Source organism: Dermacentor variabilis, chromosome 8 (assembly GCF_050947875.1).
Source record: "Dermacentor variabilis isolate Ectoservices chromosome 8, ASM5094787v1, whole genome shotgun sequence".
Lineage (NCBI taxonomy): Eukaryota > Metazoa > Arthropoda > Arachnida > Ixodida > Ixodidae > Dermacentor > Dermacentor variabilis.
Window position 1 is genome coordinate 143,659,079 of NC_134575.1, and position 22,668 is coordinate 143,681,746.

Genomic DNA, 22,668 nt, shown 5'->3' on the forward strand with positions numbered 1-22,668 from the left:
CTTTTGTTGCTGACTATTCAATTTAACAAAAGTAATCTTTCTCACGTTCAAATGTACTTTTTTCCCGTTGCCCAATAATTTAAAAAATTTAGTGACCCCTTCTGTGTAGGAAAAATCCATTGGTGATTGTACCTATTTGCAGACAAGGTCAAATTTCAGTGTAGCAATATTTTTATATAATGAAGCCAATTGACAATTTTACCGACTTCATTATACCGAGGTTTAACTGTATAAAAGTCCGCTGCAGGATGAAGACACCTTCCAACCATCTCCAGCTGCTCCTGTCTTGCACCAGCGGACCACATCTTAATGCCTGCAAATTTCGTAACTTCATCGCATCACCTAATTCTCTGCCTTCCTTGACTGAGCTTCCCTTCTCTTGGCACCCATTCTGTAACACAAATAGACCACCGGCTATGTTCTCCAAGCTACTCACGACCTCTTCGTAATTTGTGTCGACACAAACTCGTCGGCACTCACTGCCATTCGTACTCTCCCCCGCTTGCACCGTTTGTCACTCGCTAACACTCTATCTGATCACTGGATGTGAATGCACGCTCTGAAGTGTTTTCCGCAGTCACTGCTTCTTCTATCACCTCTGCCCCTTCTTCCTGCATACTACAGACTGCCTTTGAGACGGACTCTGTTGCGATGAATTCTCTCGTATGCAGTTAAGGCATCCTTGGTTTACTTCAGCAACGCGATAAAAGGAACTAGCTGCCATGCATTTCTGTTGTCATTGTCATGCTTAAACAGCCACATGCCACTTAATTATGGCCGTATGTACAGAATGTTGTGTGCTAGAACCTTGGCAATTGAAATTCAACCAGAAAGTTAATCAAATAAACTCATGTTCAAGCTAAAGAAAGCGCCCTTTTAAAGAAAACGCCTAGTCTTCTTGTGGTACAGCTGCAGTACCATTAACAGAAACGTATCGCTGAGCGCTAGTGTCGGCCTTACATACCACAGTAAAAGCTCATTAATTCACACCTCATTAATTTGAAATTTTGGATAATTCAAACTTACTGGCACTGTTCTGCCGAGATCCGTAGAACTTCATCTACTAAAGAGCTCATTAATTTGCATGAGAATTGGTCGTGCCACACAGATAATTCAAACTGTGTGCCACCGTGGCCGGCTCATGGCTCGCACTGGTTGTCACTTTCCCAGATGGCGCGATGTGCTTATCACCATCATCATCGATCCACGCCCCAGCAACAACTCCCTCAGATCTCAAAGGCTGTGCTTTAAATGATTGAAGGAGCCAGAAACACATCATGGCCACCATGTTCTTACGTTTATTTTTTCAAGTGGTCAGTTGCATCAGCATCAAGAGTGGAACATTCCACTGATTTGGCCAGTCGGGCAACTTGCCAGTCACAAAGGTCGAGCAAGTGAGATAAGCTGCGCCATTTTTTATCATCTTTGTTGTGTACTTTGGGACGTTTCTGCCATGCCGTCCACACCTACACTGCATATGCCACCATATATTCGTTGCGTGGCAAGTACCGGAGGCTGGTGGACCTGAGCAGAACGATCGCATTCCTGTTCAGGTACAGACCTCAGGTCTGTTAACAATGTGCGAATGCATGGCTGGAGATACCATCGAAGCCTTCTACTGGCATTCAGGTTATAAGCAAGATTACACATCGAGTGCCTAATCAAACACACCCTGAGCAGCGGCACGCGACGCATAATTTGCTGATAACGCCAGCTTATTCAGTTTTGAAGAGGAAGATGCTTTCCAATACATTTGAACTCTTGAAGGGGAAAGTGTAGTAGAAAACAATCGCAGATTTCTCTCATAAATATAAGGTGATGGTTCAAGAGGTGTTCCCGCTCCTTTCATCTTTAGCTATAACCTTCTCTTATCACTTCTGTTAGTTAGAACTTTATTTATTCGAAATCAGTGAGCATCCCCGTGAAATTCGAATTAACAAGCTTTTACCGTATGGCTGAACGTTGACATATAGTGCATACACATATAACAAATTATTGGATGTAATGAAGTAAAGTTAAAATGTTTATGGTCAATATCAACGTGTATTGAATATGCGCTTATAATAAATGTTAGATATAGCAAATATATTTTTTGTGTTGCTTGTAGTTTTATTATAACAATGTGTTTGACTGCATTTTCGTAGCAGTGTCTCAGAAGCGCGGTTTATGGAGAGAGTGCTGATAATTCAGTCTTGGAATTCAAAAATAGATAAGTGTACCCGTTTGCTTCTATGAACTGTGACTGGTGACCTGCGGCTAGCGTTAAGTGCAGGACATCTACCGTTGCAGCAGCAGCTACCTCTGGTGACCATCATTGTGTAACAACACGGCTTTGCCTATACTGCCTATTTCAATCTAAATTCAACGTTGCCACTTCCACTCTATTGTGGCAGCATGAGATTAATGGTAAAATCATCCTTTGCTTGGTCTCATCTCATGTTGAAGACAAAGTATTAGCTGCGATTTGTTGTTATTGAGATTAAGTGTTTGCTGTTAGGCCAGAAGGGCTACGAAGTGGTGAAAAGTGTTTTGATTTGCACCTATCTGATGGAATCACAGTATTTAATGTTGTCACGCATTGGTACTATAAAACTCTAATTTATTTCTGTATGCTAAAACGTTGATCACACAGGATGTCTACCGTGGTTCTACGGTGCATACACTGTGGGCTTAATGTGTCCCGCTAACTTATCACTCAATGCTAAAATACACAGCATATGACATTACACTGACTAGAGATTCATCAAATCTTGGCTTCTGGCTCAAGTTTGTTTGAAAGGAGTTCCGTGAGAATGAAAAAATTTTATTTGAAATAACGACTGCGTAATTTTCAGACTTCAAGTTCAGGGGACTTTTTTAAAATTCAAATGCATGTATGGATTTTCCAAGGCCAACAAAGCAGTTCAAGCTGTCCGTTGATTTGAATTAAGACATATTGAATTATCAGGAGTTCACTTTATCAGTAGGAGCACGAGGTGTACGTAAAAATTCTTAAAAACGCCAATAAAAAATGGCAGTTATTGTGTGCTGCGCATCGACATTTTGCTACGTACTATCACAGTAAGAGGCTGGAAAGTATACGTAAAAGAGGGTTTAGTTTTTTCTTCTTTTTTTTCATGTACTTGACATAGATGTGCATCTATATGCAGATTGCCCGTGGTGCGAGATCCGTCCCACACATGCCGGAGCCAAGCTGATCCGAACATCATTTCCAGCCAAAAAGAAGGAGCGATTTGAGGCCGGATTCATGGTCAAAGGCCGCAACGAACCTGCAAACCTTGTGTGAGTCATGGGGTTGACAGTTGGGTGCTGCTTAGAGTGAATGCCATTGTTACGAAATGCCCGATAAGACAAAACACAAGACAGGCTCATATTAATCATGGGCGAGGTAAAATGCCACCTTCCAATGTGGAGTAGCCAAAGGGGTTAGGCATCTTGGCTTTGTTTACAAACAAGGCAACAAAGTGTGGAAGCTGGAACGTCTAACCCCTTTGACCCCTCTGCATTGTTGGCATTCTGTCTTGCCTATTCCAAGGAAACACTAAGGAGAAAGAGTAGTTTAGCTGTGCCAGTAAATTAGCCTTCCACAAAAACCAAAAGTACTCTTACTGAGAGAAGAGGCATGACAAGCCAGACAAAAATACAAAATGAAAGATGGGTGGCGCCGCCGCCTTGTAATTTCTGGTCCAGCTCGCCATGATGTCATCTGATGCCATCTGCTTGTTCCTAGTTAACTTTTTATCGCTGAAAATGGACTACATCGTATTTATTCTAATAGAGCCAGAAACTGAACTCGGGAAGTTTCAAGAACGTTTACTAAAACTGAACCGCCGAAACGTGAAAAAGATTAGGAGTGTGCAAATATCAAAACTTTCGGCTACATTCGAACCCGGCTATATCGAACTCGCAAAAAAACGCCTATCAGTTCGATATAGAGCATAATTCGATATAAGCCTGCTAAATAATTGGATGTCATAAAAGCACATACCATTTACAAAATCACTTTATTCATGAAACTAGCTGAGTTTCGCATGAAATAGTCCTGCATTTTCTTCTGCTCTGGCAATTTCGCTGCCTGCGACGCACGCACTGCTCCACATTGTCCAAGGAGTTGGAGCAGCTGAGGCTGCAACCTTACGCATTCGCACAAAAGCACTGGGCTAGTGCGGGCTCACCAATTGCTTCGGAGGATGTGGGAAAAGGACCGTCATTGCTTTCCTCATTGTGCCCACTTTCACTTGTGCTTGGTACAATATCGGCAATGTAGTCTTCGTTTTTGGGCTCTCCCATGGTCGCGACACCATCATTTGCACTCACAAACTCGTCCACCGTTGATTCGTCAACAGCTACCGGGAATTCTGACAGCTTACTCCAAACTTCGGCAACACCGGCAACGGCTTCGTCGCATTCATCAGAATTTACAGTCATCAACGAGCACGCACAAGCTGGCACGGCTGAAGCAATTTCCAATGTACCACTCGTACACGGCCATAAGTACGCGTTGGGCGCCACGGGCACCGGGTCACGAGTTTCTTCGCTCTAGCACTAATCTCCCCCTTATTCTTCAAGATCATGCTGAGAGTGCTCCTCGGAATCCTGCATGCTGCGGGGACACCCGATTTGTTACCGTGTTCGACCCAATTTATGATTTCGAGCTTCACGACAAAAGGCGAATTCTGCCGCTTCATCACGGCAACAATGTGGGAGAAGGCCCACAACAAGACGCACACACAATGAACCAGAAAAGCAGCGAGACAACTCGCACTTTCGCCATCTTGCACGATGAGGGCACAAGAGCCTCTGATTGGCTGTCTGAGCAAGCGCTGCGAGTGGGCCAGGATAACTTCTTGCTCGCTCAACGCAGCGCGGTCACAGTAGGGAGAGTGGTTGGATGGAGCCGTGCCGCCAGGTTTCCCTGCCACTGCGAGGGAAAGCCAACATCTGGGGGCATTTTTCCGCTGCTTGACGTTTGATATATCGGGTGTCGCTGCTATTTTTGTTCAATGTAAGCGGAATTTTCGCTATATATACTCATGGTAACTGTACCTTGTCCAGAAATTGTTCGATATACAGAAGAATTAGATGTAAACGTAGTTTGATATAGTCGGGTTCGACTGTACTTTTATGGGCATCTACGACTACAAAATTAGAGGTTCGCAAATCAGGGAAAATCTAGGATGGAAGTTGCTGCCCACACGCAGAAATATAATCAGGTTAAAGCTTTTACACAACATTAACAGCGGCAAGACAGGAATCGATAAGAACATATTGTTACGGTTAATCTTAAACCGGCTTTATTCAAGGGACGAGATTGATGGTAAAGTCAAGATGGCGTCCCGAGGCTGCACCAGCTCACGTCTTCTTCCTCTTCTCCTCGCCCGGCTCATGCCGTAGCAATCCCCGGTTGCCAGACGAAACCCGCTGGGCAAGTCCAAATCACTCGGAAAGCGTAGGGTGAAACCGCTTAAGAAGGGCAGCATGTACTAACTGGCTCCGGCTAGACCAACGACCAGCCGACGTCAAGCGTGCCACCACGTACGTCAAGTCACTCAAGTGATCTACAATGACGAATGGGCCCGTGTACTGGGGTAAAAACTTTTCGCATAAGCCACGTTTACGTTGCGGAGTCCACAACCACACAACGTCTCCTTTGGCGTATGAGACAGACTGGTGTCGGCTGTCATAGCGCTCTTTCGATCGGTCTTGCGATGCCACAGTACGAAGACGAGCGATACGCCTGGCTTCTTCGGTAAGACAAAGCGTCTTGGCAACAGAGTACTCGCTGTGAAAGTCAAACGGTAGTATACTGTCAATGCAGCTTAGCGGTGAGCTTAGCGGTGAACGTGCGTAAAAGAGATAAAAAGAACCGTAATTGGTCGTCTCATGCTTTGCAGTATTATAAGCATAGGTGATGAAGGGGAGTACGTCATCCCAGTCCTTGTGATCGGAAGATACGTACATGGCCAGCATGTTAGTTAGAGTTCTGTTCGTACGTTCTACAAGCCCATTTGTCTGAGGGTGATAAGGCGTTGAATGACGAAGCTGCGAACTGCAGAGACGAAGCAGTTCTTCTACGGCGTCCGCAACGAACTGACGACCGCGATCGCTAATGATCACACGGGGGGGCCATGTTGAAGAATAATGAATCGAAGCAAAAACGTTGCAACGGACGCAGCTGTTGAAGATGGTACGGCCGCCGTTTCCGCGTAACGGGTCAGATAGTCGACACATACGATCACCCATCGGTTGTCGTTAGATGATCGGGGAAATGGGCCCATAAGATCGATACCCACTAGTTCAAATGGCAGGCGAGGCGGTGGCAGAGGTTGGAGAAGACCTGGCGGAGCGTTCTTAGGGCGCTTGTAGCGTTGACATTGTTCGCAACTGGCGACGTAGTGCTTGACTGTGTCCCACGTTCTGGGCCAGTAAAAACGCTCCTGTGTCCGGTTCAAAGTTCTTATGAATCCTAGATGGCCAGAGGTCACATCGTTGTGCATGGCTCTCAGTATGTCCATTCGCAGACTCTGCGGCACCACCAGAAGGAAGTGTGCGCCTTTAGCCGAATAATTGGTCTAGTAAAGCAGGCCGTCACAAACACAAAATCGACCGGTGGCTCCAGGACGTGATGCGGCTACAAATAGAGGTTCCAAACTAAGATCATTTTCCTGCTCTGCTTTGAAAGTCATCGAGTCTGGGAATATAGAAGAAATGGGAGCAAAACAGTCATCAAAATTGTCTTCGTCACACTCCGTCGTCGTCAGAGGAAGGCGGGAGAGACAGTCCGCATCTGCGTGGTGGCGCCCAGACTTGTAGGAAATAACGAAGTCGTACTCCTGCAGTCGAAGAGCCCAACGTGCCAGTCGTCCACTCGGGTCACGGAGATTCACCAGCGCAACGCGTGGTGGTCAGTAATGAAAGTGAATGGGAGTCCGTAGATATAGGGTCGAAATTTGTGGACAGCGAAAACAGCTGCCAAGCATTCTTGCTCGGTCACAGTGTAATTGCGTTCCGCGTTAGTCAGAGAGCGACTAGCATAAGCCACAACGTGTTCAGCTCCTTGATGACGTTGCACAAGTACGGCACCGATGCCGATGCCGCTGGCATCTGCGTGCACTTCCATAGGTGTGGATACATCGAAGTGACGCAATATGCGCCCTGACGTTAGTAGAAATTTTAGCTGACAGAACGCGTCGTCGCAAGCCGATGTCCAGTTGAAAGGGATGGCTTTTTGGAGAATACACGTTAGGGGGTACACCACGTTGGCGAATCTTGGAATGAAGCGATAAAAATATGAGCACAGGCCCAAGAAAATCCTCAACTCCCGCACTGACTTCGGTGCTTCGAAGGAGCTGACTCCCTCAATCTTCCGTGGATCTGGCCTCACACCGTTTTTGTCGACCAGATGCCCAAGTACTAACGTCTCGGTTTCTCTGAAACGACATTTCTTGGAATTTAGGATGTTTGACACAATCCAGAACAAGATTGAGACGGCCGTTATGTTCACTCAATGTGCTGCCAAAAATCACCACATCATCGAAGTAGCACAAACAAATTTCCCATTTAAGTCCTCGGAGGATAGTATCCATGAATCATTCGAATGTTGCTGGCGCATTACAAAGGCCGAACGGCATAACGTTAAATTCATAAAGACCGTCTGGTGTCACGAAGGCCATTTTCTCCTTATCGTCTGGGTGCATGGGTATCTGCCAATACCCTGATCGCAAATCCAGTGATGAAAAATAGGCAGCGGAATGTAGACAATCGATGACATCATCAATTCCAAGAAGTGGATACACATCCTTTTTGGTGACCGCATTCAGTTTCCTGTAATCAATGCAAAACTGCCACGATCCATCCTTCTTCTTTACTAAGATTACTGTTGCTGCCCACGGACTAGAAGACTCTTGAACAACACTTTTCCGCAGCATGTCTTTCACCTGTTCAGCAATAACTGTCCTCTCTGTTGAAGAAACGCGGTAAGGCTTTTGCTGAATGGGGTGCGCAGATCCGGTGTCACTTCTGTGGCGAGCACGAGAATGTGGGAGTGAAGCCTGCTTGTCGCCTTGTGTGAAATTGAACACAGAAAGATGTGCCCACAAAACTTGTGCGAGAGTGCAGCGCTCATGTGAGGGCAGTGCCTTGTTGATCATTCGTAGGATCTGCTCTTCAGAAATGCTTCGTTGGGGATCGCTAGTATGAGACTGCTCCTCCTCGCTTAGAACTGTAATGGAACTGTAAGTAATCTTGTCAAATTCAGCAAGCTTCATATCACGCGGGAGAATGGCAGGGACGCAAGAACAATTGAAAGCCCACAAATTTGAGGCGCCATTCACTACTCTCACGACAGAGCGTGGTACAAGTACATCTTTCTTTGTGCAGCTCGACGTAAGTGGCTGGACTTGCGCATCAAACGATGAAAGGTCGGCAGCAGCGAAATTGACAGGGATACGTGACAGTGACCAAGGCAGTAGCAGCAAATCGTTCGAAACAACACAATAGTTTTGCACTGGTAAGGATGTGTCGGCAAGGGTGGCGAGAACACGCTATTCAAACTAATTTGTTCACAAAGTTCACAGTTATTGTTCACAAAGTTCACAGTTCCGTCGCCACTGCTGCCAAGTTGTCAGTGCTATTCAGTGTGTTGCCGCATCTGTTTGTCATTTCCATACCTCTGTTCAAAAAGTCAGTAACTGATTTGTTATGACAAAAATCAAAGAGGACGTAAAGATTGAATGCCTGAAATTTAAGGAAGAAATACAGCAGGAACTTAAAATGTTCCGCGAGACTGTAGAAAGAGATTTCAGAAATGATATACGAGAATTGAAAAGAGAGCAAACAAACATGACGAAAAGTATTGACTATGCTCATGACACAATCGCGGACTTAAAGAAAAAACTGGACGAAGCTGTCGCAAAAAATGTTCAGCTCGAAACTGTAAATGCCGCTCTGCGCCAAGAAAACGCCACCCTAAAAAACTCTTTGAATGATCTAGAGCATCGAGTAACTAGCAGTGAGCAGTACTCCAGGAATATGAATTTGGAGCTACAGGGTGTCATTAAGAAGGAAAACGAATCTGTCAATGACCTGCTGTGCTAACTTGGTGCAGCCATCGGTCAGCCGATTGCTAGAGGTAACATGGAAGCATGTCACTGCGTACCAAGTAGAATAGAGAACAAAAGCCACATTGTTGTTCCGTGCAAGTCTCGTGTACAGCGCGATAATGTACTGAGAGAAGCCAAAAAGGCACACCTCACTAATGCAGACTTGGGCATAAGCAGCTGAACACCTTTTTCGCCGCCTGTGTACGTCAATGAGCATCTTTGCCCGACGCTGAAAAGGCTGCTGTCACTTGCGGTGAAAAAGAAATATGAAATGAAATGGAAATCAGTGTGGTCCTTTAACGGAAAGTCATGTGCTCGACAGTCCGACGCAACACCTGTTGTGCGCATACCAAGCGAGCGCGACATCAATAAGATTTTTGTAAGGCAGGGCGGTTGTTGAGCTATAGAGTAATGTGCTTGCCTGTATGTATAGTAACTTGTTTTTTTCTTCTTGATATGGGGATTATCTGGAGATTGCCCTTCCCCAATGCGTTAGCTCACGTCGCCAAACAAGTGACTCGGTTCTACATATTAACACAAGATCACTTAACCACAAGAAGGATGAAGTCGCAATTCTTTTGGAACAATTTCAGTTAACCTTTAGCGCTATCATGTTGACGGAAACTTGGGGAAGAAATGATGATCAGGCATTCAATTTGGACGGTTACAATTTATTTTCCCTAAATTGTCCAAACAAACGAGGTGGGGGTGTGGCCCTGCTCATTACAACAAAAAAGAATTGCCATATTGTCCCTCAATTTACTGTAGTAACTGATGATTATGAAATACTAACAATTCATTGTAAGCTTGAGCTGTTTTCTGTACTGTATCGACCCCCAGGTGAAAGTATTGCCAATTTCTTGCAGTTCTTTGAAACCTTTTTGGAATATGTTTGCAATAACAGCTTACACCTGGTTTCTGCAGGAGATTTCAATATTAATATGATGGAAGAAACCAATGTCACCTGCGAACTAAGCACCCTGTTAAATTCCACTGGATTTACTAACTTAATTACGACGCCCACTCGTATTACATGCTCCACAGCACCAGCTTTAAATCTTATTGTGACAAATATTGACACTATTGTCTACAGCACAGGTACTATTATATCTGATATTAGTGACCACTGTCCTGTCTTTCTAAATTACGATAACGAACCACTAAATAAAAATTTACAACAGGAGCAGCTGATTATTCAACAAATAACAGCTGAGAGTATAGAATTATTCAAAAACGACATAATGAATCAAAGCTGGTCCACTGTAAAGGAGAAGAAAACTGCAAATGACCCTTATGATGATTTCATTAAAATTTTTATTCGTATCTGCGCGAAACATTTTCCTTTCAAAACTTTCAAACCTGTAAAAAAGTCTAAAAAATCTTGGGTCACCCGTGAGCATCTGAATATGATAAAAAGTAAAAATATCTGTTATCATTCATTCTTGCGCACACGCTCTATGGAAGTGTTGAAAGAATTGAAGAAACTTCGAAATCGAATAAATGCAGAACTTAGACGTGCTAAAGAAGCCTGTTATCGTCGTATTTTTGAAAATGCTAGTCGACAACGATGTAACACCACTTGGAAGCTCAGCAATAATATACTTGGGCGTGAAAATAAACATGCTCTGCCTGAATCCTTAACACTTGGTGGTCGCGATTTAATTGGCACATCACTCGCAAATCACTTCAACAACCACTTCCTAAACGCGGTAACTCCATGTAATGAACATATGGAATTGGCTACAGGACGCGGTAATATGAAGCAGAGCATCTTTCTTGATCCAACAGATAAAAATGAAGTGTGTCACACTTTTATGCGCTTAAATAATACTAAATCACTCGATGCCGATAATTTGCAGATCTCTCCTATAAAACACGTTATACATTTCATCACAGAAGTTCTTGCACATATATTTAACTTAATTATTGAATCTAGAGTTTTTCCAGAAGCTATGAAAAGAGCCAGAGTATCAGTCATTTTTAAGGGAGGCGATCGTAACATAGAAAGTAATTACAGACCTATTTCTGTCCTTCCTGTCTTCTCTAAGTGCCTAGAAAAAATTATTTTTGTTCAAATTACGTGGTTCTTGAATAAATTTAATGTTCTAGCAGACGCACAGTTTGGCTTTCGAAGCAGCAGGTCTACTGAAACTGCATTGCTGACACTGAAAGAAGCTATAGTTCATCGCATTGAAAAAAACTAATTCACACTTGGTATTTTTTTAGATTTCAGCAAGGCCTTTGATTCCCTCGACCACAGCATTCTTTTGCACAAACTAGAATCAAATGGCATTCATGGTAGTTGCTTATCTTTACTAGAATCCTATCTTCAAAACAGATTCCAGAGTGTACACATTAATAAATGTAGCTCGTCATTCTTACCTATCACTTGCGGTGTACCGCAAGGGAGTATTCTAGGTCCCCTGATGTTCAATGTTTATATCAACGATATCGTGAACATGGACACAACAGTTAAGTACGTAATATACGCAGATGATTCAACGATACTTATCTCGGACATTAACCTTCCTCATCTAATATCCAGAGCTAACGACGTACTTTCGGAGATTTCCTGGTAGTAAAAAATCAATAGACTAAAGATTAATCCAAATAAAACTAAAGCTGTTATATTTCATGCTAAAAATAAAATAGTGCCTACTCACCAGCCGTTAATTCTTGATTCACAGCAAATAGATATTGTTGATACGCATAAAATACTTGGGGTTTACTTTTCATCGAACTTAAGTTGGGATGCTCACGTTAATTACCTATGTAGGAAAATCTCATCTGTAACAGGAGTCGTGTCTCGCTGCCGTAGTCTGCTGCCACTCAAGGCCAAACTTCAAGTATATCACGCATTATTTAACTCACATTTAAATTATTGTACGTTGATTTGGGGCACAACAACAAAAAGAAACACAAATAAAATACTTGTTCTACAAAAAAGGATAATTCGCTACGTTGGAAACATTGAACGTCTGGGAACCACATGCAAATCATTTGAAAGGTTCAGTATAGTTCGGGTTGACAACATTTATTCATACCGCTTGTTGAACACACTCTACTTTTCAAACAGGGAACTCTCGGACTTTATTACAGCCTTATGTCTAGAGCGTCGTGTTATTACAGTACCTACAAGAAACACCCATATATGGTGTATAGCTCAATTTCGTACAACTTATAAGTATCAAACTTTGGCATACAACGTGCCAACAACACTAAACACGTATGAAAACACAACCAGTTGCAGTAAAAAACAGTTACGTTCTTTCTTTTGTTCTGTTGCTTGCTAGTAAAAGATTCAGTATCTATAAATATCTACTATATATAATATTGCTACGGCATGAGCCGGGTGAGGAGAAGAGGAAGAAGAGGTTAGCTGGTGCAGCCTCGGGACGCCATCTTGACTTCACCATCAATCTCGTCCCTTAAATAAAGCCGATTTAACGTAAACCGTAACAGTTTTGTGGTGGAGGTGCGGGGTACTTCGACCAAGACGACGGAGCTGACTGCCTCAATCTTCCGTGGATCTGGCCTCACACCGTTTTTGTCGACCAGATGCCCAAGTACTAACGTCTTGGTTTCCCCGAAACGACATTTCTTGGAATTTAGGATCAAGCCGGCTTGTTTGACACAATCCAGAACAAGACTGAGACGGCTGTTATGCTCACTCAGTGTGCTGCCAAAAATAACCACATCATCGAGGTAGCACAAACAAATTTCCCATTTAAGTCCTCGGAGGATAGTATCCATGAATCGTTCGAATGTTGCTGGCGCATTACAAAGGCCGAACGGCATAACGTTAAATTCATAAAGACCGTCTGGTGTCACGAAGGCCATTTTCTCCTTATCGCCTGGGTGCATGGGTATCTGCCGATACCCTGATCGCAAATCCAGTGATGAAAAATAGGCAGCGGAATGTAGACAATCGATGACATCATCAATTCTAGGAAGCGGATGCACATCCTTTTTGGTGACCGCATTCAGTTTCCTGTAATCAACGCAAAACTGCCACGATCCATCCTTCTTCTTTACTAAGATTACTGGTGCTGCCCACGGACTAGAAGCTCGACGTAAGTGGTTGGACTTGCGCATCAAACAATGAAAGGTCGGCAGCAGCGAAATTGACTGGGATACGTGACAGCGACCAAGGCAGTAGCAGCAAATCGTTCGAAACGACACAATAGTTTTTCACTGGTAAGGATGTGTCGGCAAGGGTGGCGAGAAGCGCGCTATTCAAAGTAATTTCGCCTGTGCCACAGTTAACGGATGCATCACAATCCTGAAGAAAGTCAATCCCGAGAATCACATCATGAGTACACCGCGGTAGTACGAGAAATTCTGTTTTAAGATCTTCTCCTCCGAATAAAACACTTGCAACACAAATACCAAGGGGGACTAGGCACTCTCCACTGAAACTTCACACCATCATTCCATGGGAACATAACTTTCCAACCCAGCCTCTCTTTGAAAGTCACACTCATGACAGAAACGGTAGCACCAGTATCCACTAATGCTGTTTCAGGTACACTATCAATTAACACACACACTATGTTCTTCACCATCATAATAGGCAGAGGAGTATTTCGCAGAGACGCAGACTGTCCGGCGGCCTTACCTCCATCAGCCGCACCGGCCAGTTTCCCAACGGCGGTGCAGACGTAGCATGTCGCCGTGGTGACGGTGAACGGCGTTGGCGAGTGGTTGGGGGTGTCAGGCTGCGGTCTGAAGCTGGCGAGCCACTCCTTCTACTATACTGACGGAAGGTAATCCGAGGTGGCGCGCCTGTGGTGTTTGCAGGGTCTATCGGCCAACGGTCGTCATAACTATCACGTCCAAAATTGGGCCAAGTTGGTGGTGGGCCATATGTTGTTGTCTGTCGGCGCCGGCGACAAAAACGAGCAATGTGTCCTGAGGTGCCACAGCTGTAACATACAGGCAATGTGTGACTGACGTTGTGTGCCTCGGAGTCAACCCTGGGACACTGCAAATAATAAACGCAATATTCCGAATTCCGATTCGTGGTGGTAGCTCGACGAGTTCGTTGATGGTGCGTCATGTCGTCGGGAAAGGTACGTTGGTGCTGTCGCAGCTGATTGACTCGACAGTCTGCAACGCCTGGCATGGCAGACAATGCTGACACAGCAGATGCATGTTCTTGAGGTTGGTTGGAAGTGCAACCAAGCTGTTCGACATCCACCCCTTTGGTGTGTCATTCAAGTTCTTCGTGGACAATTTGTCTTATAGTTGCCGCAAGGTCAAATTGAAAGCTGTAGTTGTCGTTTTCGTCAACGCTTGCTACCGTTGTGACATTTGCTAGCCTGCCAAACTTTGGCGTGATACGGCGCAGCTTCAACGCCTCAAATGTGCCGCAATGCTTGATGAGGTTGGCGACCGAGGCGAGACTCTCCTTTCCGATTAAATAATTGTAAACTTCCTCGGCTATGCCTTTGAGAAGGTGTCCAACCTTGTCCTCTGCGGACATTCGAGGATTGACAGTCTTGCAAAGCTTCAGGACCGCATCTATGTACGTAGTACAGGTCTCACCTGGGACTTGAGCGCGCTGAAGCAATGTCTGCTCCGCCCGCTTCGTTTTTGTGGTGGAATCGCCAAAGCACTCTGTGAGGTGAGTAACGAAGCTGTCCAATGTTGTGAACGTACCTTCGTGGTTCTCAAACCACACTAGCGCCGTGTCTGTGAGGAACAGAACCACATTGTCGACCTAAGTCGTGGAGTTCCAGCCGTGGTAATTACTCACAAGCTTGTAGTGGGTGAGCCATTCCTCCACGTCCTTGCCGAATTTTCCAGAGAAAGGGCGGGGCTCCATCTGATGCATCCAGGCGCCGGTTGTTCACACTGGAGCAGCCAGAGAAGGCTCTTGGTCGCTGCCGTGGGACATCGGCATCTCAAGTGGTGCTGGAGGCAGTCGAGCGAGGCGTTGGCTCCGGCGTGGCACTTGCTGCTGCAGCTCCGTCGTCTTGGTCGAAGTATCCCGCACCTCCACCACAAAACTGTTTCGGTTAATGTTAAACCGACTTTATTCAAGGGACGAGATTGATTGTAAAGTCAAGATGGCGTCCTGAGGCTGCACCAGCTCACGTCTTCTGCCTCTTCTCCTCGCCTGGCTTATGCCATAGCAATATAAACCAACTCATTATCAATCTAAAAGACGCGACAATTCCAAGAAAATAAGGGCCTACCAAAGTCGTATTAATGTATTTAAGTTTTCATTTTTTCCGCGAACAATTGCAGAGTGGAATTTGCTCCCAGATGAGATAGTGTCTGCACCCAATTTTTCATCTGCCATAGAGAACTTTACGTGAATCTGTTTTAGACAATATTTCCAGTGTGCCATTTTATGCATTGTGTAACAAATTTTATAATCGGATGTTGTTAGTATTGGATGTGTTGTCTTTCTTTACTAATTACGATTATTGTATTTCTAATACCACAGATGATATGATGCCGTTGTTCGTGAAGTTGACTTTTATGTTTGTAATTAACCCCCCTACGATAATGCCCAACTCGGGCGCTGTAGGTATTTGTAATAAATCAATAAATAAAATAGAAAAACTATAGAGGGGCGTCGAGATCAGCTACCTGAACTCGCAGAAAAATTATGGACACCTGGCTAGGCACGCGATAAATACTTGGACATGTACATCTATGCGGTTCAAGAAGACATTATAAAAGGTACGAGAGGCATTGTCCCATCCACAGTAACCACTCAAAAGAGGAAGAGGAGGCGCTGCAAACCTTACGTGACGATCAGACAATTGTCATTCAGCCAGTTGACAAGCGTGGTGCAGTGGTGGTACTTGATCGGAGTGTTTACATAGCTGAAGGTTTCAGTCAACTGGGCAACTCTAACTTTTATACAGAACTCCCAAGCAATCCTGCTGACAAATTTGAAAGCGAAGGAAGGGACATCCTAACCACTCTGCACAAGGCAGGGCAGATAACCGGTAAGACGTTCAAAGCATTGATACCAAGAAACTCTGGCCCCGGCCGTTTCTACTCACTACCCAAAATTCACAAAATAAACAATCCCATTCGGCCTATCGTTTCCAGTAATGGAACAGTGACTGAGAAAATATCCGGCTTTATTGATAGTCTCGTTAAGCACATTCCATCTTCATTCCGCTCGTACAATAAAGACACAAATGACTTCCTTCGGGAGGTATCAAACCTGACGGTACCGGTGGGGGTTTACTTGGTCACTGTGGATGTCGCATCTTTGTGCACCAACATACCTCATGCCAAGGGCATAGCCTCCGCAGTTTCAGCTTATGCTGGCTCCAGCCTACCTAGGCAATTAGTGAAATATTCAGTTGAGACTGTTCTAAATTTAGTACTGAAATCTAATAACTTTGAGTTCGAGGACAAGCATTATCTGCAAATCAGCGGAACCGCCATGGGAACGAAGATGGCGCCAAATTACGCAAATATCTTTATGGCATCGTTAGAAATACCCTTCCAAGACTGTCCATCATAACTCTAGTCTGCTCCATAATCTATGCATTATATTCTGTGTGGTCATTACGAGTGTGTAAAGCTGCAATTCCACTACGGCAGGCATTCACATTTGTACACATTCGTATGGACGCACTAAACCGTTTCTTCCACCACTTTAGGTACTGTGACACTTCTTTGGAATTCCCCAGGTTCAATTCGTCAGCAATGTTCAGTGCTGGTTTTTATAAAAGCCGGTACTGACCACACGACCAGCCCTCTGTTTGCCTTCCAAGAATTTTAATAGGGCACCATAGACCTCTTCATTGAAGACATGTGCTCCGTCACTCAGCTTGCATTTCAGCCACAATTTTCCATAGTTCAAGTCCGGCATGCTGCAATCACCAGTGGGACCCTGGACTATGGGACCCACCCACTGAACCTGGATCTAATCTTCAATAAAATTTGTATACTGCTACTACTTGTTACAGGAGTTCATACTTTGAGTCCCACTCATGCACTCTTCTACTGACAATATGAAATTCATGCGATGTCCGACTTGCGTTCTTTCCAAGGCGCTGATGCTGTTGCACGACCCCAACCTTTTTTACCAACTGTGTACGAATGCATTGTCCTGACAAGTGGACCGAGCAAATGCAAGCACTACAGTGCAAATAATGTGGAACTGACCAAAACAAGAGGCACTCTGTCTGGCTTGCAATTCGCTAGATCCCCCTTTCCAAGGCATCTTCATTCTTGGTCCTTTCCCCTCATACGTTGTTTTTTAGGGACCCATTTAACACTGCAGCCCTTCGACTGTGCCGTTATGACTCGCTGCTGGTGTCAGTCACTTCACATTCGAGGAGGCAATGACTTCCCGTGGTGATTAGCAGCCTGTTGTGTCATTAGCATGTTCTTTTCTTGTTTGCTTGTTTTTTGCCTAAAATAGCATGACAGGTGCTTGATGTGTCCCTGACTTGTTTTTGAAATGATCCAAAAGCGTGGGATGGGTACTTATTGGGACATGGGTCCATGCTTGGTATTTCACAGTAAATGAGAATGAAATATACAGTCGAACCCACTTACGTATAATGATACCGGTTTTAACAATATATCAGTTATAACAATGAGAAGCTGCTGCACCGTCAACTTTTGTATGTTTTCTATGGTGAAATAACCCACTTACTATAATGCCTCGATGCCGCATTATCGGTTATAACGATGAAGTCTGGCTGCTGGGTGTCCTAGCCATAAGGTGGTGAAAGGCGAAATCCTTGAAAATAAAAAAAAGAAAATGAGACATTCAAGCTGCTGACAGCCGCTGCGTGCTTATTTTCCAGCCGTCTCCATGTGCCTCTCTCCCGTTGCCCTTGCCCCCCTCCGAACACAAATGGACCGTGTCAACTGCGCTGCTCCCAGCTTGCTCGCATGTCGCTTACTGGCTCCTCATTCAGCGCAGTTCTGCCAGCAGCTTAATTGCTCGCGTTCGTCTTTTTTGCTTCGAAATCGTTCCTGGCCACGTGGTTTCTCAGTCTCGTTTGACTTTCCGCCGAAACAGAAAATGGCTGATCTGCCCGATGATCATCGGCAATGCATGACGTTGCCGGTGAAAAGAAAGTGCACGGCTACAGATTTGGAAACTAAGTGCTTCTAATGGATGAGGCGATTGTCGCGAACATGTTTACATCAGTGACGGCGACGACAGCAGCGATGACGCAGTAGGGCAGGCTGCCTCAACGTTGTCCTCACAGGAGGGCCGGCAGACGATTTAGTCCCTCCGAAGCTTCGTTTTTGCGAGGCACCTTCCACTGCACTAGGTGGAGCACCTGGGTGCTTTGGAGAAGGATGCAGGCAAGCTTCGCGTAAAGCATGCAAGGCTGACGGACATGGGGTTTTCTCGTGCAAGCTAGTGAGAAGTACGTGGCGAGATGCTTGTGGCGATCTCGCCTCAGTGTTTCTTCTGAATTTCTGAAGCTGACAGGCTGTCACAGCAGCCTTCTCACAATTCCTTAAGGCCCTTTTCGGGGCCAATGAAGCAATGCCTTGGCAGTGCTCGTATATCGCTTGCCACCTGTGACCCCTCTTTGCAGTTGTTCTTTAACGCCGACAGCCGTGGCTTGTTACATGCAATCGTAGCGCCCAGGAAGCAGCTAAACGAGTGAACACAATCAGCAGCCAGATAGTGGGAGGTGGCGGTGAGGGGCACCGCCATATAATTTTCTCAAAACAGCTCTACCATCCTCCTATTTTGATTTTTTCATGCAGCCCAGTTATAACAATTATCGCGATTATAACAGTGGAATTTTCGTGGCACTTGAGTATTGTTATAAGTGGGTTCAACCATATTAGTTTAGTATGGGAATATAATCTTTAAAAGCTCCGGTTTCGTTCATTTGACAAGCAATGGTTGGAACAATAATACAGAAACTTTTGTACCAAGTGGAAATGCTAACTTTCATTTTGCATGTTAACTTTGTGCCAGAAGCTCAGCTTCGGCACTTCAGCCTGGCACATCGGCCTGACATCATGGATTTTCAACTATGTTTAGCCATTTGCGATTTTAGTACATTATGTGGGCAAGTAGTCATCTCTTTTCGTGTTGTTGCATCTACTGTAATTATGTTACCTACTAGCCCAACTTTCTGTATTAAAGTATTTATATATAACATTGTGGGCTAAAGGCAATGATGCAGACAAGTCAATGTGAAAGAGAAGTATAAAGTGAAACTGAGGCTGTGGTTTCAGATTTATGAGCAAACCATTTAGTGTTTAGTGTTGTTTCAGGATAATGTCACTGTGCCGTAACATATATAAGTATGTATGTATGTATGTATGTATGTATGTATGTATGTATGTATGTATGTATGTATGTATGTATGTATGTATGTATGTATGTATGTATGTATGTATGTATGTATGTATGTATGTATGTATGTATGTATGTATGTATGTATGTATGTATGTATGTATGTATGTATGTATGTATGTATGTATGTATGTATGTATGTATGTATGTATGTATACATGCATGCAATTTCGAATTACCCCTATTCTGCGCCAACCGATTCCAACTAGCACCCATGAATTTCCTAATTTCATCGCCCCACCTAGTCTTGACTGCACTTCCGTTCTCTCGGCACCCATTCTGTAACCCTAATGGTCCACCAGTTATCTAACCTGCGCATTACATGACCTGCCCTGCTTTTTCTCTTTATGTCAATTAGAATATCGTCTATACCTGTTTGCTTTCTGATCCAAACCGCTCGATCTCTTTCTGTCTCAACGTTATGCCTAGCATTCTTCGTTCCATCGCTCTTCGCATGGTCCTTGTTCTCGAGCTTCTTTGTCATTGTCCAAGTTTCTGCCCCATGCATATCTCAGCACCGGTAAAATGCGCTGATTGTACACCTCCCTTTTCAATGATAATGGTAAGCTTCTAGTTAGGAGCTGACAATGTATGCAGCCGTATGCGATCCAAACCATTTTTTATTCTTGTGTGAATTTCCTTCTCATGATCAGGGTTCCCTGCGATTAATTGACCTAGGTAAACGTACTCCTTCGCAGACTCTAGAGGCTAACTGGCGATCCTGAACTCCTGTTCTTTTGTCCAGCTATTCATCATTATCTTTCTCTTCTGCATATTATTCTTCAACTCCACTCTTACACTCTCTCTGTTAAGGTCCTCAATCATTGTTGTGACTTGTCTGCATTGTTGCTGAATAGAACAATGTCATCGGCAAACTGAAGGTTGCCGAGATATTCGTCGTCGAACCTTACTCCTAAGCCTTCTCAGTTTAATAGATCGAAGACTTCTTCCAAGCACGCAGTGAATAGCATTAGAGAGATTGTGTCTCCTTGTCTCACCTCTTTCTTCATAAGTATCTTCCTACTTTTCTTGGGTAGAATTAAGGTAGCTGTGGAATCTCTGCAGATATTTTTGAAGATATTTACGTCAGCGGTCGGTACTGCTTGATTATGTAATGCCTGTATTACTGCTGGTATCTCTACTGAATAAAATGCCTTTTTGTAATCTATGAAAGCCATATAGAGAGGCTGATTGTATTCTGCAGATTTCTCAATTACCTGATTAATGACATGGATGTGATCCATTGTAGAGTATCCCTTCCTGAAGCCAGCCTGTTCCCTTGGTTGACTAAACTCCAGTGTTGCCCTTATTCTATTGGAGATTATCTTGGTGAATATTTTATTTAATACTAGAAGTAAGCTAATGGGCCTATAATTTTTCAATTCTTTAATGTCGCCCTTTTTGTGGATTAGTTTAATGTTTGCATTCTTCCTGTTTTCTACGTATACACTTCCAATACACTTCGTATACAGTAGAGAGCTGCCAGTTTTATATGTACAGGTACCAGTACATATGTACATACATACATAGAAAGGGCTCCATTGAATTCTGGAGAGGTTTGCCCTGTGGCACGCCTAGCATGTAGGACGCTATTCTAAGTGGGTATGGTGAAAAATGAAATAGGCACAGGTCGCAACAGGGATACACAGGATACACAACAGTCACCAAGCCATAGCATATTTATAAAACAGTGGGTGCATGTGTAGAAAAATAATGGTCGATGATGTCATGTGCAGGCAAGTGCTGGAAGTCTTGGCAGGTATCCATGGGGAAGACCCTGATGCCCTGGCTAAACAAGTGCACATCAACACATGCCGCCTCTTCTTTCCTGGTGAGGAGGAACTGGTGGCCAGTGACCCAGCACAGTTCCTTCAGTAAAATTGAATGAGCTGTGATGAAGACAATGCAGGGGAAACCGTGTTTCGTCACATAAATATGTCTATGCAAACACTTCACAATGCCTTTGTGTCATTTACGATGTGCAGAGGCTGCTCAATCGTTGATATTCCTTTTTAACAAGTGTTTTGTACATCTGCATTTTCACAATCGTGCATGATGTGCCAACATTTGCAATGCTAGACTGTAGTCTCTTGTCTGCCTTCTCACTGTCGCACATAGCATTTCAATGCTTGCAATGGCAGAGTCTAGCCCTTCACAAATCATTGCAAACTGGTGCTACTATAACATCTTTCTTTTCTCTGCAGGCTCTGATTTCTTCTCAAAGCATGTGCAAAGTGGAGCATCTGATTGGCTTGCCTGCACTTGCTTTGAAGTGCATAACATGCTGCCACTGCTCCGGTAATTTAGCACTGTTGTGGCATGTTATCAGTTACATGCTTGCCAAACTTAATAAAGAAAGAACATTTTGACCCCGAGAAGAATTATCATTTATGGAAAAACTTAACTGACACCTTAATAACACGTGGCAACCCTGCCTCAACGACTCCTTTCTGTAGCTGCTGGCAGGCAACAACATGAGTTTATGCTATTGCCATCTCCCCCCGCCCTCTTAACTGACACCTTAATAACACGTGGCAACCCTGCCTCAACGACTCCTTTCTGTAGCTGCTGGCAGGCAACGACATGAGTTTATGCTATTGCCATCTCCCCCCGCCCTGGCAGCAGCTTGCATCCTCTTATAAACGAAAGCAACTTAGCTTTTTTTTCTTAACAAGCAGGCTAAAAATTGTGCTAACTGCTATACTAATGTACGTAGACTCCAAAATGCAATCTTTCTGTGAAATAGGAGTGAGAGCAGTGCAGCGGCAAGTGCAAAATTTTTTAGAGTGCAGCTCTTAGGGTACCCGTTCCTGCGGCGAGCATCTGCATTGTCCCTCGGCATAATTGAGTGAACGAGCAGAGCGGAAGATGAAAGCGAACGCCAAGGGCAGCAGGAGAAGAAGAGCGTAGTGCCGCACAATACTTGCGACAAACGCTACGAGATGGCACCAGAGGAATGCGCCGTCTAAAGTCCTTTGATAACTTAAGGTACCGCCACTCTTCGAACTCTGCCGCCGCCACGCGACCTCCTCGCCCCTTGTGCCTTCCTCAAGGGGGAACCAGTTTTGTGCCCATCTTTCTGCACGATTGATCTCCCTGCCATTGCCCTTGGAAACATTTGGGTCTTGCGTTTTGCTTGAGTTTTTCGTTGGCACCATTTTTCTCCTTGGCTCGATGCAGCAAACATTTTGTGCTGTGTTTCCTGTGGTGTTGTGCTAGCGCTGGTTCGTGCTGTAGTGCATATAACTG

At 44.4% G+C, this 22,668-nt stretch overlaps 1 protein-coding gene across 6 annotated transcripts in view; it reads left to right on the plus strand.

Annotated features, from left to right (window-relative positions):
• Positions 1–21,373, plus strand: part of LOC142590642 (deoxyribonuclease TATDN1) — a 103,848-nt gene extending 82,475 nt beyond the window's left edge. For 5 of the 6 annotated variants that reach the window (XM_075703010.1, XM_075703007.1, XM_075703008.1 and 2 more), the window contains exons 9-10: positions 3,150–3,282; positions 21,156–21,373. In XM_075703010.1, the coding sequence (XP_075559125.1) occupies positions 3,150–3,282; positions 21,156–21,297 (275 nt within the window). In that variant the 3' untranslated portion in view covers positions 21,298–21,373. Of the gene's footprint in view, positions 1–3,149; positions 3,287–21,155 lie in introns of those variants that run through there. The other variant, XM_075703012.1, reaches the window with a different exon arrangement.
• The last annotated feature ends 1,295 nt before the right edge of the window (positions 21,374–22,668 follow it).